The 16,405-nt window shown below is 41.2% G+C and overlaps 1 protein-coding gene and 2 pseudogenes across 1 annotated transcript; 2 read left to right on the top strand and 1 right to left on the bottom strand.

Annotated features, from left to right (window-relative positions):
* The window catches only part of LOC138431446 (melanoma antigen preferentially expressed in tumors-like), a 621,360-nt pseudogene that overhangs the window by 42,929 nt on the left and 562,026 nt on the right, over positions 1-16,405 (top strand).
* Positions 1-16,405, top strand: part of LOC138431529 (testis-specific Y-encoded protein 1-like) — a 296,852-nt pseudogene that overhangs the window by 1,722 nt on the left and 278,725 nt on the right.
* Positions 9,803-11,088, bottom strand: LOC138431524 (zinc finger protein 280B-like). The gene is given in 2 exon segments (XM_069573630.1): positions 9,803-9,868; positions 9,871-11,088. Coding segments are annotated over 2 exon segments (1,284 nt in total).

The raw sequence follows: 16,405 nt of genomic DNA, 5'->3' as shown, positions 1-16,405 counted from the left end.
CATATGGAAGAGTTCGTGGAGAAGGTGAACAGGGAGCCCCAAGGGCAAGACATGGTGCCTACTGTCACCACCTCTGACATTGCTGGCCTCAGTCGTCTTCACCTCCTGAAACACCTATGCTCGTTGTTTGCATTTGTGTCCCCATGCTGAGCATGTGTGTGTATACCCACGTGTGCTTATTTATGCTGGCTGTGATTGTGTGTGTGTGTATGTGTGTATGTGTGTGTGTGTGTGTGCCCGGCCCAGGGCAGAGGCAGAGATGAAGGTGGCAGGAGAGGAGGTGCTGAGCAACCAGAAGAGGAGTCATGAGGTGACCAGGCTGAAGGTGGTTTGTCGCCTCATCTCTGCATTGACCCTGCCCAGGATGGGAACAAGGAAAGGATGGCCAGTGATAACTCCAGACTGTGGCTCCAGATATCTGTAATTAGACTGGATACAAAACACGCTCATCAGTTCTACCGTGTTGTTGTGTGTGCTTGGATCAGGAAGAGGGTTTCATGGTTTAAGGATTCACACAGAGCAAACCAGGTGGGGTGGGGCTTTGAAACCACTGCCTGTGGAGCCCTCAGTGTGTGGGGCCATGGGCTGGCTTCTGGAAATGATGGACGTGGCTATGGCAAGACCTGGGATGGTGAGGCTAAGGTCCTGCCGAGATGGGCAGAGAGCTGAAGGAGAAAGAGTCACAGATTGCCTACTGCACTGGAGACATGATCTACACACATGTGAAAAGGAGAACCGGGAAGGTCCTGGACCAGTGCTGCCCCAGATCAGCCCACCAGCCAGCACACGCTCTCCCTGAGGGTGGCACACACTGGCACGATGTGACACAAAACATGAGATGTGCTAAAGTATGCTGTATCTGCCAAACCACAGGCATCCTAGGAGAGACATAGTCTGTAAGCGTGGCATGCCTCCAGGCACTTCCACTCTGCCTCCCTGTCAGTGCCCAAAGGCGAGGAATGCGCAAGTGGGTTTACCTGTGTGACCCTATCCGGGATATGCCTGTGAGGGAGGGAACAGAGAAAAGACAAGGGCGGTGGGTAAACTGCATGTCCTAAGGGACCTCAAGGGAGTGGGAGACAAAGAAGCCCCTGGGGCAGTTCAGGGCCTGCTGGTTTTCAGGGTCCAGACTCTAGGCAGTAGTGGTCCTGCCAAAGATACCCCGTGGTCTGTGCTGAAAGTTCTGACATGAATTCCTTTTCTTTGGGGTCTTGCCCCTGGCTTTGGGGGCCTGAAGGGCAAAGGTGCACCTCTGCCCCTGAAGGAGGATTCTGATAGTCTTGCTGGAGCAGATCTCTGATTGCGTTGTAGGGGATCTGCACCTAGGTGACACTCAGAGGGATGCTGCCTTCCAGGTGGCCGTCTTAGATGTCCCTGGGCCCAACCGGGCACTGGCTTCCTTGGCACGGGTGCTGTGTAGGGAAGCAGGGATGCGTGACTGTAGGGAGTCCTACCTGGGCCTAATGAGAGCAACTGAAAGAGAGCCTTGGCATTTAGCAAATCACTGAGGCATGGGTGGTTCAAGCCCTCTTGGTCCATTTGAGATAGTAACGCTGCTTTCTGGCCAATGGAGGCATTAGCTCTGGGCCCAGAAACTGCAGGTTTCACAGGGCATCATCTGTTGGGGGACTCCATGTGCATGGGTAGTGTTAAACAGAAAGGAAGACGTGTAGGGATGCCACCTTACTTTTATGGCCTCTGGTTCCATTCTTGGTATCAGAAGAAATGCTGTATCCATCTGCACCTTCTTCACAACCTTGGATCAGACCCAGGCCTGTCACAGTCTCTGGGGGCTGTTGGAGGCTCAGGCGTTTCTGGCCTTTTCCTGCTACATGGAGATAGCACATGGGGGCACAGGTAGATGGTGCACACAGAACGCAACACAGATAGGAAGAACAGGGGGCCTCATTCAGAATGCTGGGGGCTGTAACAGGTGGTAGGCTAGCAAGAGGGGCACAACATTGACACGGAATGACCTAGATAGGTGCACACCAAGAAAGCAGTTCTTCAAGTCAGCTGAGCTCAGAGGTCCTTGTTTTCTGGTCCCCTAAAGGAATGCACAGGCAATGGATCAGGCCAACGTGACTGGTACTGTGAAGCTGTCCAAGGTGATGGGAGAATGCAGAAGGCAGGCACATGTTATACAGCTGTTCATGGCAAGAACTTCCAATGCAACCCACTGCTCTACAGGCCAGTCCCTGTCAATAGCAAATGCCAAGGTTTTGGCACCTTTGAGGATAAGGCACAGAGTTAGAAGTGTAACATGACATAATCGATGAGCAAGTGAAAAAACAAGGACAAAGAAATGTGGATGCTTACCAAAATTACATGTTCCTGAAAAAGAAAGCCTGTACTTCGGAATATGGACAAGTTTCCTCTCAGCGATGTTACTGAGTACATGTGCATGTTTGTGCACATGTGCGTGTAGAAATTTGAGTGCTTACCAAAATTCATGTTCCTGGAAAAGAAAGCTTGTACTTCTGCATATGGACAGGTTTCCTCTCAGCGATGTTACTGTGTACACATGAATGTTTCTGCACATTTGCGTGTAGAAATCCCTGCCAGTTCGCTTGTGAGTATGAGCTATTGCAACTGACCTAGCCAGGTGATAGAAGATGGACAGAGAAACCATGAAGTTCTTAGGGAACGGTACATAGTCTCTGGCCAGCAGAAGCACTGAAGCCAGGGAATCACTCCCCGTTATCTCACTGAGCAAACACTTTCTAAGTGGAATCACAGTCGTGCACCTAGGATGCTTGGCAGAAAGGAGAGGCAGGAGGAAAGAGCCTGGGGAGAGTGAAAACGAAAGTCCACTACACCTGCAGTTTATGAAAAGTAGAAAATGTACCTAATGAGCTGGGAGGACACACTGTACTTAATTAATTGAGTTATCTAAGAGGATTTCCATCCAAACAGCCAAAAGTGCTTCCTGGTTTCTTCTTGCTGCCTGTAGTAAAACATGAAGGGAACTTTTTTTTTTTTTAATGTTTAAGATAAAGATTATTAAAACAGGAGACAAAATTTGCTGATTTGGGAATTTTCCAGTCTTTTAAGATGACGGAAGATGTTAAAATTAATGACTCTCAAGCAAGATCATATCCAGGGCACTGAGATTAGCCGGTCTAAATATAACATTTTACACCACCGATAGGCCAGTTCTTCTTCATATTATTTTTTATAAACAAAGGTGTTCTAAAGACGAGTGTGACTGCAAAATTCTTTGTTAAGCCTCAGAAAGCTGGAAGGGGATGCCTCATGGCATTATTTAGTCAGGCCAATACCCTCCAAAGAGTTTAGGGGTGTCACTCAGAGATCCTTTCAGTCACACAATAAGACTTCTACCAAGGTTCAGGGTGTTATCCCTCAGCTATCTCAGCAGAAAACCAAGACAGAGTAAGCCTTTTTATGAAGACATGTGTGATTGTGGCTTTGGAGTGGGGTGCTTTGCCATGAACACCAGTAAGAGTATCAGGAGACACACCAAGGTTTTAAGATAACATATTTAAGTTCAGCTCGGACTGAAAGGACCAGCAATAGTACAAAATAGGAGCTCTGGACTTCTACCTTCTACAAGCAGGAAGCAGGCTAGGGAGACTGTTTCATGTAACCATATACTAGCCACCTTTCATGCAATGGCATCATGTCAGCGGGTAGAATTAAAAAAATCAGAGACTGAAGCCTAGGAAGTTTCCAGGCCTTAAATACTAATCAAAGGACTGCCCACAAGAACCCATGGGATTTCAGAACTGCTACTATTGACTCCCATCTCCCCTCCCCTTTCTGGAACAGGAGTGTCTATGAAGGTTATCTATGCCTGAACCACCACTGTATGTTGTTGGCTGTGAAAGGGAGCAGATTAACTCATCTCTTTTGTTCACACATCCTCAGGTCTAGAGGAACTACACTTGTATAATTTGAACTGATGTTTTGCAGAGTTGAGAGGCTCTTGGACTGCAAGGAGATCAAACCAGTCAATCCTAAAGTAAATCTCTCCTGCATATTCATTCGAAGGACTGATGCTGAAGCTGAAGCTCCAATACTTGGGCTATGTGATGCGAATAACTGTCTCATTGGAAAAGACCGTGATGAGGAAAAAAATGAAGGTAGGAGAAGGGGACAGCAGAGGATGGGATTGTTGGATAGCATCATCGACTCAATGGACTTGAGTTTGAGAAAGCTCCTGGAGTTGATGGACAGGGAAGCCTGCAGCGCTGCAGTCCATGGGGTCACAAAGAATACGACACACCTTGCAACAGAACACTTCAGATACTGTACACGTGGACCCTGATCCATAGCTGGACCTGACTTAGATGACAAGGTCCTGAACTTCAAGTTAATGCTATAACAGATAAATTGTTTAAAAGTGTTGGCAGGAAAATGCATTTTGGACATACAGGCATGTAAATAATTTCTGGCCATGTGTGTACCATGTGGTTTTAAATTATGTCCACGGTTCCTTCCTCCGCCCCTTCACATGTGTGGTGGACTTAGTGGCTCACTTCTCATGTTAGAATATTGTAGAAATGAACAATGAAGCGTCTGAGACTAGGTCATAAAAGGCACTGCAGCCTCCTTGCTCATCCTCTTGGATCACTCACTCTAGAAGCCAGCTTAGTCATATCTCGAGAACACTCAGGTAGCCCTTTAGAGAGGCCCATGTGAAAGAACCGAGGCTTTCTCCCAACAGCCAGCAAGCAAACTGGTTTCAACAGCTATGTGAGTAAGCCATCTTGGAAGGAAATCCACCAGCGCATGTCAAGGCTTCAGAGGATGGCAATCTCATGAGACACCGAGCCACAACACTCAGCTGAATTACTCCTGGATTCCCAACTTTCAGCAGCAGTATGAGATAAAATTGTTTTAAGCTTCTAGTTTTGGCTAATTGGTTATGCAGCACTAGTTCATTAATGTACTGCCAACTTTGGGCAATGTCTTTATTCAGGGCTGCCTGTCCAACTAGTCCAATCTAATCCAGAATCTGCTACTTCAGTTTAGAAAACATAGCCCACCCTTGATTTGACCACCTTCAGTATCAGATCAAATATCATTTCACTCACCTGAATATCTTATCAGCCTTGCCTAGCCTCAGCAATGATCCTTTCAGTTGAGCCAGAATCCACCCTCACCCTTATAGTCCTCTTAATAAGTTTCCATCCACTGACACCCATTCTGTTATTGTTGTCCATTGCTTTTCAGTCTCCCATCTCTGTTTGCAATCCCATGGACCCACCCTCTTCCTTAGCTATAAATCCCAGCTGCACCCCTCCTGGAGTCAGACATAAGCTCAATCTCTCTCCCATGTTATAATACCCCACTGTAGAACTCTTACCTTGAAGAAAGTTTTTCTTACCACCTTTCGTAAGTGTTATGCATAATTTTTTAACATTCCCAAGTTCTGTTAGTAAGGATTACTCTCAAAGGAACATACTTGTATATCTTTATTCTTTATACTATATTCATTTGGGGGAACAAATTTCTAGAATTGAAACATTTCATGTTTTTACCATACAAACAGAAAATATCTTTGAAAATACATTTACATATCTTAAAACATGTAGTAATCTGAAAAGGATGTGTATATAGACATGTCAGCTTATATAAACACATACCCTCAGAGCTCCAAGGAAAACTTAATTCTCAGTAAATAATAAATGAAAACATTCAGCCTGAAAATAGTGAACTCTTTGGAATCAACTTGCCAAAAATCTTAGACAATGAAATTTTAATTAAAAAACACGTATACATAAAAATATTTGGGATTCAGACAAAATTGCTAAATAAAGATAGGTCAACCCCTACACCATCTATGGAAAAACAAAAGAAAAGAAATCCTCAGTATCATGTAATAACCTATAATCGAAAAGAACCTACAAAAGAATAGATACGTATCTGCATAACTAAATCACTCTGATATACATCTGAAATTCAACATTGCAAATCTATTTACAGAAAAAAAAATGTAAAGAAAGCTTCTAAAATACAAAGTTATAAAGAAAAAAGAATCCTAAAGAATGTAGAAAGTATCTATGAATTGAAACAAAAATAGAAAACAACAAAAATAAAGCTTGTTGGGATAATAAGACAAGAGCTGCTTCTTGGAAAAAGAAAATCAGAAACATTGATACAACTGTGGCAAATCTAATAAGGGGACAGGGAGGTTAATTCCAATACTAGAAATGAGGAACGAAATGGGATTCTGAGAGGATAACATTCAACTCTGAGTGGAATTCCTTTTGTTTCAGGAAAGGTCCAGTCAAGCAACAACCTGGGGAAAGAAAGGGAAGGAAAGAAAGAGGAAGAGAGACAAGGGAAGAAAGCAAGAAAAAGAAAGGAAAGGAGAAGGAAGGAATAGTAAATGTCTCAACAAATGTTGTAAACTATCCAATAAAACAATTCTCTTCAAGATCTAAAAGCAGAAACGGAAATTTATTAAGCCAGATACTCATTGCTTTTGATGGTACTCAGAACAAGAAAGCCCATTTACGCATCACTGTTTAGAAGTTTAGAACTGGCCAACACAATACGATTATTTAAAAAAATAAAAATATGCCATGTTATTTGTAAAAAGACAGCAGAAATAAATACTAATTTTACTTACAATGTTTTGGCAACATTAATAAAATAATAAATTTTACCTGAAAGAACAAGCAAAGCAGACAAGGAAATTCACAAAGGGCAGTAACAAAATAATAATCTTGACAGATCTTCAATAATTTGTAAAGAAAACAAAGTGTCATTGTGTGAACAAAATATAGAGGTATCAAAAGAAAAACAGAGGAAGCTCCTGAAAGAACTCAACTCACTATTAACTATCTTTGATTTGCAGGCACAGAAACTGACTCAAGTTAATTCTAAGAAGCAAAGCCCTGATGTTATTATCTCTTCTTTTTTTTTTTTTTTTTGTGAAAATTTAGGAAATTTAGGCTGGAGAGGGAAGAAGAGGACAGAGACTTCAAGTGCCTTTAAAGAGGAGGAGGAAAGAGAGGGGGTTGGAGATTTGATTGTGTTATATGAACAGCATTGCTGAAGCTCAAACAATGGAGGTAGCAAGCCATGCAGGCCTGCGGGAAGAGCATTTCCAGAAGAACAGCACTTGCAGTCTTGGGATCGGGAAGAAATGGAATTTGATGGGGGGAAACCAAGGCCAGTGTTGTCAAAAAGAGTACATCAGTGGGGAAAATAGTAGAGTACAAGGACCGAGAATGGAAGAGAGGAAGCAGTCAGGGACCATATTGCTGGAACCTTTTAATTTGGCAATAAATGCAACTTGTACTCCTTAGGAGCATACTTCACAGCAACTAACAGCGACAGTGTTGATAATACTAAGCAACAATAAAAACACATAACTAAAACATTTCGTATTTTTTACTATAGAAATCGAAGAAAGGAGATAAGAATGCAATAGTCTGCATATTTATTTATACAGAGAGTTTTCACCTGAGACCAGAACACACACACACTCTTTATACAACTAAAAGTGGTTTCAGCTGACACTTAGCAAAGTGCTTTGGCCCAAATAAACTAACCAGAAAGGCCTAGTAAAGTATTCAAAGTGCAAATAAATCAATCAAGCTTTGAGTAAATAAACACAATTTATTTGAATTTGAATTTACACTCAGGAAATTACCTAAAATGGAGACAATAGATTCACTACAGCTTCATCATCTGTACTCCTTCCTCTTCAGTTCTGAGAAGGATGCTAACTGCTTAGTGATTATCTCTTTCCAGCATTTTGTGAAAGCTTAGAGGACTTAGAAATTGAGGAGTGGGGAGAGTGGGGAGAGACAAAGAAGAGGAGAAAGGAAGAGGAAAGGGAGAGATTGCTCGTGGCATAGGTCTACAGACAGGATCCCAGCTTCCTTGAATGGTGCACAGATATTGCTAGGTATCTGTGCCAGAAGTGGAGAAGGGGTGACATTCAACTTCAGGAGGAGACTCAACTCCAAGAACCTACAGAGGCAGCCAAGTGTGCTGATGTTCAGGAACCAATACTTAGAGGGTACCCCACAGGTCTGTGAAAGAGCCCTTGGAGACCGCAAGAAAGAAGGTTTCCACAAGTATAACCACAGATTAGATGGTTGGATAGATTAGAGGAAGGATAACTCTATGACCTGATAATTACCGAAATACATGAAACAATTCTTGCACATGAGACTGTGTCAAGCAAGACTGAAACTCAATTAGTTTGATACAATGGGAAATGACACACGCAAAGAATTAGCTGTTAACGGTACTACATTTGTGTCCAAGGCAAGATAAGATACAAAACTGAAATCTTCACATGTTCACCTAGGGTAAGACACATGTAACTGGAAAATGTAAGGAAGAGTCCTAAAAAGGGCTTAATCACCCTGGACTCTTTTTATCCACTATATTTACTATTCTTGGACAACTCCATTGCAGCTTAAGGGTAAGAGAACTCAATTTAGCCCAATTCAAAAGCTGAACAGATTTCCTGTTTTGATCCTTTTCAGTTAAAACTATGGGTCCAGCACAAATCAAAGTGGACGTCAAGGCTCTTTTTCCTTTGGGAATTTTAACTTGCTTTGCTACTGTGTCTGACACAGATATGCCTACCTCATTGTGACTACAGGCCAGCCAAATGGGAAAGGGGACAGAATGAATCAAATTCCCCTTTTGATCACTCAATAGGAGGTCCACAGGCACCAGGCCTCATTCTATTAACTATCTCTGCTTCTCCAACTGCAATCAGTGATACACAGGGCCTGCCTGATGCTTGTCTCTCACCAAACACAGGCATTTTAACGGCTGGCTTCCTTGAGATGTCCCTGGGCTAGGTAAAAGCACTATGAGACAGTGTTCCTTCTCCCTTGGCTCTGTGCCTGCAGTGAATGTATGCCTCTTCCTCAGCTGGGACAAGAAGCCACAGCTCTTCACTGATTAAATCCCGTGTCTGGTCCAAACTCACATCATAGCTTCTCCATCAATCTCCACTGCACGCTTTCAGAGCCAGGTTATCTTAGATCAGCCCTAGAGGCACTTCAGAGAGTGACATTCAAATCTGGCTATGCAGCTGATACTGAGATCTTCAAGGCAAGAAAACAGTTGAAAACTACGTTGCTAAAACACTCTACAGATTATATGTATAGGAGAGCTTTTGAACTTACGAGTAACATCAAATACTGAAATAGGTTGTTACGTTTCCTTTCTCCACTTCTCTCATTCTCTCTCACACACACATGCACACATCCTTTTTACACGTTAAGACAATTATATGAAAAACAGATAATAGATTTTTAAATAACATCTCAATATGCAGATCAAACAAAATTGTACTTCCTCTATTTCAAACAAAATCACAGAAATTACCCATCGGTTTCCCTATATTTGATATTGTTGAATAATGCTATAATTTGATCTTTTTGTTTTTAATGGGGTTTTTAACTTTGACTGAAATACTTGCTTCAGACTTACTGAAAGCAGAATTAACTTTTTTTTTTCTTTTTTTGACCTGCTACTTTTAGATTTGGGGGGTGATGATTCAAAATCAGATGTGTTCACAGTAATGGATGCTATTTCCACCAATCCTGGCTGAAGGGGTTCCAGTGATACCTGAATAACAATTTTTGTTTCAGGAGACAGTCCTTCTAGCTGCTTAGGCTTCTTAAACATTGGATGACACTGGGTCTTGTGCTCCCTTTCCTCTTTGGAAGTTAAAAACTATAGCCGACATTTGGAACACTGGTGAAAACTCTTTTCCCAGTGCCCTCTATGATGACTTCTGTATGCTGTTGCAGTTGTAAAAATTTTGAGACAAAACGGGCAAAGTAAATTCTTAGTGTTACCATGGTATGCTCTGAAATGTGCATCCACATCTGCAAAAAATGATGATCTGTAACTGCAAACCTGGCATACATAGGGCATTTCACCAGGCTTATGATTGTCTTTCATGTGCTCTAAGAGAACCTGATCTGTCTCAAAGGACAACTCACAGATGTGACAGACTGCGGGGGACTCCTGGGGAGTGGGGACACTTTCAATGTGACACTGCAGCTGGAAGGGAGTAGGAAACTGGCGGAGGCAGTGCTGGCAGGTGGTGTGGGTTTTCCAGCTGTCACCTCTCTGCCTCTCAAGTTCCAAATGGTGCTTCCTGTGATTCATAAACTTGACATTTTTTAGAACTTTCAAGCAGCTGAGGCATTTAAACACTGTGTGGGTCTTCGGTTCTGGCTGCCCAACTCCTATATGCTCTCCATAGTAGAAGTCACGAAGTAACACAATCAGATTTCCTTCTATGGGATCACCAATTTTGTTTGGACTTGCCAAACTTGGAAAATCAGGTTTTGTCAGTCCATTTACCCTTAAAGGCCTTACACGCTTGCAATGAACATTGTCCTTTGGAAAAGGTGTTGGACAAGGTTCTCCATTCTGAACATGGCTTAGTGAGGTATGGACACGGTCTGGTGTGCTTTGCTGAGTGGTCTCTGTATGAAAAAAACCTGACGGGGAAAAACCTAAAGAATGTTCCCCTATAATGCCATCACTGAGTTTAGGCCTTCTGGGATTTCTGCGATTTGTTTCACAAGTGGAAAGTCGCTTTGATACATGAGGACTTTCATTCATATCTCCTGCAGAAACTGCTGTTTCTATTGGATGCTGCAATGAACTTGTGAAGGCAATCAAAGAAGAACATAACTCCTTCAAAAAGCAATCAGGCACTATTTGTGGTGAAATATTTTTATAATCAGCTTGAGACGGAGGTTCAACAATAATAGGACTATCTGTTGATCTTGATTCAGAGTCAGACACTGACAAGACAGTCTTTGCTTCTGATGTAGGAGTCATATGACTAACAGGCTGTGATCTGTGAGTGTTACCTTTCCTGAAGTGACCATACCCTTTTCTCCTTGAACAAGAACCTGGGGTATCTCTGTTCAGTATATTTGAAACGACTGGTTTTGAAGCTGAGCTCATCCCAACAAAGATCACGTCAGCATCTTCATTTACATGTTCCGCTCCAACCAAGATCATTTCATCATCATCATCATCTACTTGTTTGGTTTCTCCCTCCCTTTTCCGTACTTCTGGCTCTTGTTCTTCTTCATGTAACATACATGGGAGTTCCATATTTTTAATACTTTTTTATTCTTAGAGGGTGCGGCCACAAGTCCCAGTGCTTCCTTTATACAAACTGCCACCTAAGTATAAACATACTACATATTAGTTAAGTACAGAAAAATGGGCTATTTGATTATCTCCAAAACTCTAGCGTAGTTATAAACACCCTTATCTTACAGACAAAGACACTGAGTGTCAACGAGACTCAATGACAGCCGAAAAACCTACGACTACAACTCTACATGGCTCTAGAATCATATCTTTGTCCCATGTTCATTTTAACCTCTATTTAAAAAAATTAAGAAAAAAAAAAAAACCCGCCACTACTGATCATTAGGTGAAATCACATGTAAAGGACGAGTATATTTACAAAAGCACTGTTGTACAGCGTTTAGAAACATGGACTTTGGAGTCAAAGAAGATTAAGTTGGAATTCTAAGTTAACCACACACCAGTTGCATCTTCTTGGGCAAATTTATAACTTTTAACTGTGTTTCTGTATCTTAAAGACAAACATGCTTCTTTCTCAGCCTTAAGGTTAACAGCTCGTTTAAAAAGGCATCAGCTATTCAATGGCATCTTGTTTTGTAGTAAAAATGGAAGAAAATGTATCTTAAATGCACATTACAACTGATTCACAAATTCTAATTTCATAAATGTTAACAAAGAAAATAGGTAGCAAATTCAAACTATAATCTATCTATACCTAGTTAACAAACAGCATAATTCAATGTCAAGCACTTAACACAGGCCTAGGAAGTTGAGAATGAGCTCTCTTTGATAATCTCACCCCAATTCCACACTGATAATATCCTAAATTTCTCCCTCTAGTCCTGGCTAAACTTCAATCCAACAATGCTTCATCCTTTACGCCACACGTCTCTTCCCCACATAGCAGGCAAAGTGATGCCAGTATTTCTCTCATACCAATATCAGACAGAGACATCACACACACACACACACACACACCCCTGATATCCCTTATGAATACAGGTGAAAGAATCCTCAACAAAATAATGGCAAACAAAATCCAACAACACATAAAAAAGATTGCATACCATGATCACATGGGATTTAGGGAGGTATGCAAAGTTGGTTCATTATATGAAAGTCAATCAACATTATGCCATTTTAAAACAATAAAACAAATAACACATCTGCCTGAAGAAAAAGCATTTCCCTGAATCTAGCACCTTTTCATAATCGGGGTTAAAAGAACACTTAATAATTAAGAACAGAAGAGAACTTTCTCCATCAAAAGGCACCTGTAAAAGACCCACAGCTAACATCATACTGAAGAATGAAAAACTGAAAGCTTTCCCTCTAAGACTGGGAACAACACAAGGAAGTCTATTACACACTTTGGCTCAACATTATACTGGCAGTTCTATAACCAGAGCAATCAGGTAACAGAAGAGAATTGTTGCTGTAGTTTCAAAAAAAAAAAAAAAAAAAAACGAAAAAACAAAAACAAAAAACAGCCTTCAGAATGGAAAGGAAAAAGTCAAAGTATATTGGAGATAACATACTTTTGTATATAGAAAATCTTGAAGAAAACACAAGTATTAGAATTAATATAAAGCTTGCAGAATAGAAGACAAATATTTTAAAAGTCAATCACATTTTATACAGTAGCAACACATGTTGTTATGTAAATACTTGAATCTACACTAGCGTTAAAAAGAATACTTAGGAAGCCAGAAAGAGAAAGACAATATATTCTTTTGAATGGCTGAGTAATACTCCATTGTGTATATGTACCACAGCTTTCTGATCCATTTATCTGTTGATGGACATCTAGGTTGTTCCATGTCCTGGCTATTATAAACAGTGCTGCGATGAACACTGGGTACATGCGTCTCTTTTAGTTCTGGTTTCCTCAGTGTGTATGCCCAGCAGTGGGATTGCTGGGTCATACGGCAGTTCTATTTGCCATTTTTAAAGGAATTTCCACACTGTTCTCCATAGTGCCTGTACTAGATTGCATTCCCACCAACAGTGTAAGAGGGTTCCCTTTTCTCCACACCCTCTCCAGCATTTATTGCTTGCACACTTTATAGGAATCAATTCTAATGAGATGGTTGAAACTGGAGCCGATTGTACACAGTGAAGTAAGCCAGAAAGAAAAACACCAATACAGTATACTAACACATATATATGGAATTTAGAAAGATGGTAATGATAACCCTGTATGCGAGACAACAGAAGAGACACAGATGTATAGAACGGACTTTTGGACTCTGAGGGAGAGGGAGAGGGAGAGGGAGAGGGAGAGGGAGAGGGAGAGGGAGAGGGTGGGGGATAACTTGGGAGAATGGCCCTGAAACATGTACTCTATCATGTAAGATAGTCGCCAGTCTATGTTCCATGCAGGATACAGGATGCTTGGGGCTGGTGCACAGGGGTGATCCAGAGAGATGATATGGGGTGTGATGTGGGAGGGGGAGGGTCAGGATTGGGAACTCATGTACACCCGTGGCGGATTCATGTCAATGTATGGCAAAACCAATACCAATATTTTACAACAGTGTTGTAAAATAAAATGAAGTAAAAATAAAAATTAAAAAAAAAAAGAAAGGGAAAGACAAATATTGTATGGTATCACTTACATGGACTCTAAAATATGACACAAATGAACTTATCTATGAAACAGAAACAGACTCACAGACATCGAGAGCAGACTATGTGATTCCCAAGAGGGGAAAGGTGGGGCAGGCACAGATTGGGAGCTGGTGATTAGCAGATGCAAACTATAATATATACAATAGACAAACAAGAGTGTACTATATAGCACAAGGCACTATATTCATAATTTGAGATAAACAATAATGGAAAAGGGTATGAAAGAAATTATGTGTGCATATGTGTGTGTTTACATATGAAAGAAAGGAAAGGACAACTGTTGGCAAGTACGTACAGAAACTGGAACCTTGTGTGTTACGGATAGATTTTAAAATGGTGCAACTGCTACAGAAAACAGTTTAAAGGCTCCTCGAAAAACTAAAAAATAGAACTGACACATGATTCAGCAAATCCACTTCAGGATATAAATTCAAAAGAAGTTAACATGGGGTCTTGAGATATTTGCACAGCCATGCTCACAGCAGGACGAAGCACAACAACTAAGAGGTGGAAGCATCAAAATGTCCATCAAATGTGATATATGCATACAATGAAACATTATTTAGCCATATAAAGAAAATTCTGTCACATGCTACAACGTGCATGATCATTTCACACATCAAGCCAAACGAAATAAGCCAGTCATACAAAAAGACAAATACTGTAAGTTTCTACTTGCATGAAATAGCTAACACAGTCAAGCAATAGAAAGGAAACAAAAAAAGAACGATGGAGTCCATGGTCTAGGTCAACAGGCAAGAAAAGAGGAGTTGCTGTTTAATGGGACAGGTGATGGGTACAGAGTTTCAATTTTGCAAGATGTAAAGGTGTAGAGATCTGTTTCATAATGTTGTGATAAGGAATTCCCTGGTAGTTCAGAGGCTAGGACTCCACAGTTTCCTATCAGGGGCCTGGGTATGATCCTCAACCCGGGAACTGTCATTCAAGCTGCAGAGCACAGCTAAAACAATAACAACAACAACAAAACAGCACTGTGACTATGTGTGTGTATATGTGTTAGTCACTCAGTTGTGCCCAACTTTGCATCCCCACGGACTAAAGCTCACCAGGTTCCCTTCTCCATCAGACTTGCAGTGGGTTGCCATTTCTTTCTCCAAAAGTCTGATGAAAGTGTAAAATACTTAGCATGCAAAAATGGTTAAAATGGTAAAAATTTAAGTTAGATGTTTTCTACAACAATTAAAAGAAGAAAAGCATTTAACAACCAGGAAAAGAATTTGAATAGACATTTCCGACTCTTTGCAACCCCATGGACTGTAGCCTATCAGGTTCCTCCGTTCATGGGATATTCCAGGCAAGAGTGCTGGAGTGGATTACCATTTCCTTCTCAACGGGATCTTCCCGACCCAGGAATTGATCCCAGGTCTCCTACATTGCAGGCAGACACTTTCCCTTCTGAGCCGCCAGGGAAGCCCCGAGCAAAATGTCAATCAATCTCACTGAGATACTACTTCACACCCATACTACTTCACACTCAATCAAAAGGACAAATAATAACAAGTGCTGCAGAGGATGTGGAGAAAAGGAAATCTTCAGATATTGTTGAGGTAATTGCTGTAAAATGGTACAACCACTCTTGCAAAAGTGGTTGGACAGTACCTCAAAAATTAAATGTAGAGTAGACATATGATCCAGGAATTTCCCTCTTTTGTATATATGCACCAACACTGAAAATGTTCAGTCCATGCAAAATCAGTGTTCACAGCAACATTACTCGCAATAGCCACAAAGAGTACACCATCCACGTATTATCCATTCATTGACGAATGGATACACAAACTGTGGTATACGTTCAAAATGGACTACACGGAAGCCATTTACCATATTCATATACCATATTCAGCCATAAAAATAAAACAAAAACATTCACTGCTATACAAGCATGAAAAAGATGAATCTTGAAAGTACACAAACGAGGGGACTTTCCTGGAGATCCAGGGTTTAAGACTCTCCACAGGTGCCATCCCTGGGCTGGGAACTAAGATCCCACATGCCACATAGCTAAATATATAAATATTTAAAAAGAAAATATGACATCTGAATAAAGCCAGACACAAAGGTCACACATTGTATGTGGGAGAACTATAGGTGGAAGAGAAGCAGGAAAGAGAAGCACTCTGTCATCCAAGCGAAACATTTTTTTCAGGGAGGAGGAAATAAACTACTCGGATAAAGGCTGCCAATAAATTAAATAAAATAACAACTAAAAATTGACCACTGAGTTAAACATTTGAAATTCACTTGTGGCCTTGACAAAGCGGCTTTACAGGAAAATGAGAGAACTCGAGATAACAAAGTCTAGGAACAACTCTGCAGAAGTCTATAATAAGCAAATACGAAATAAAAGCAGCAGAAGCAGGATGTGTCACCAAAAGATGGATTTTTAACGACAGGTCACATTATAGTCAGTCTGTTTGCTGATGGGAACCATCCAGAGAAACAGAAACCTTAATCCAGGACAAAGAGGAGACTTGCTAGAATATCAAGAAATGAGTAGGTCTAGAACTGAGTAGATCAAGAATTGAGTACATCAAGCTGGAAAGCACACAAGCTGGAGAAGACAATGGAAACCCACACCTGTACTCTTGCCTGGAAAATCCCACGGACGGAGGAGCCTGGTAGGCCGCAGTCCATGGGGTTTCGAAGGGTCGGACACGACTGAGCGACTTCAATTTCACTTCTC

The sequence above is a fragment of the Ovis canadensis genome, chromosome Y, assembly GCF_042477335.2.
Source record: "Ovis canadensis isolate MfBH-ARS-UI-01 breed Bighorn chromosome Y, ARS-UI_OviCan_v2, whole genome shotgun sequence".
In the NCBI taxonomy this organism is placed as follows: domain Eukaryota; kingdom Metazoa; phylum Chordata; class Mammalia; order Artiodactyla; family Bovidae; genus Ovis; species Ovis canadensis.
The sequence above is the reverse complement of the archived record's forward strand: the minus strand, read 5'-3'. Positions and strand labels throughout refer to the sequence as shown.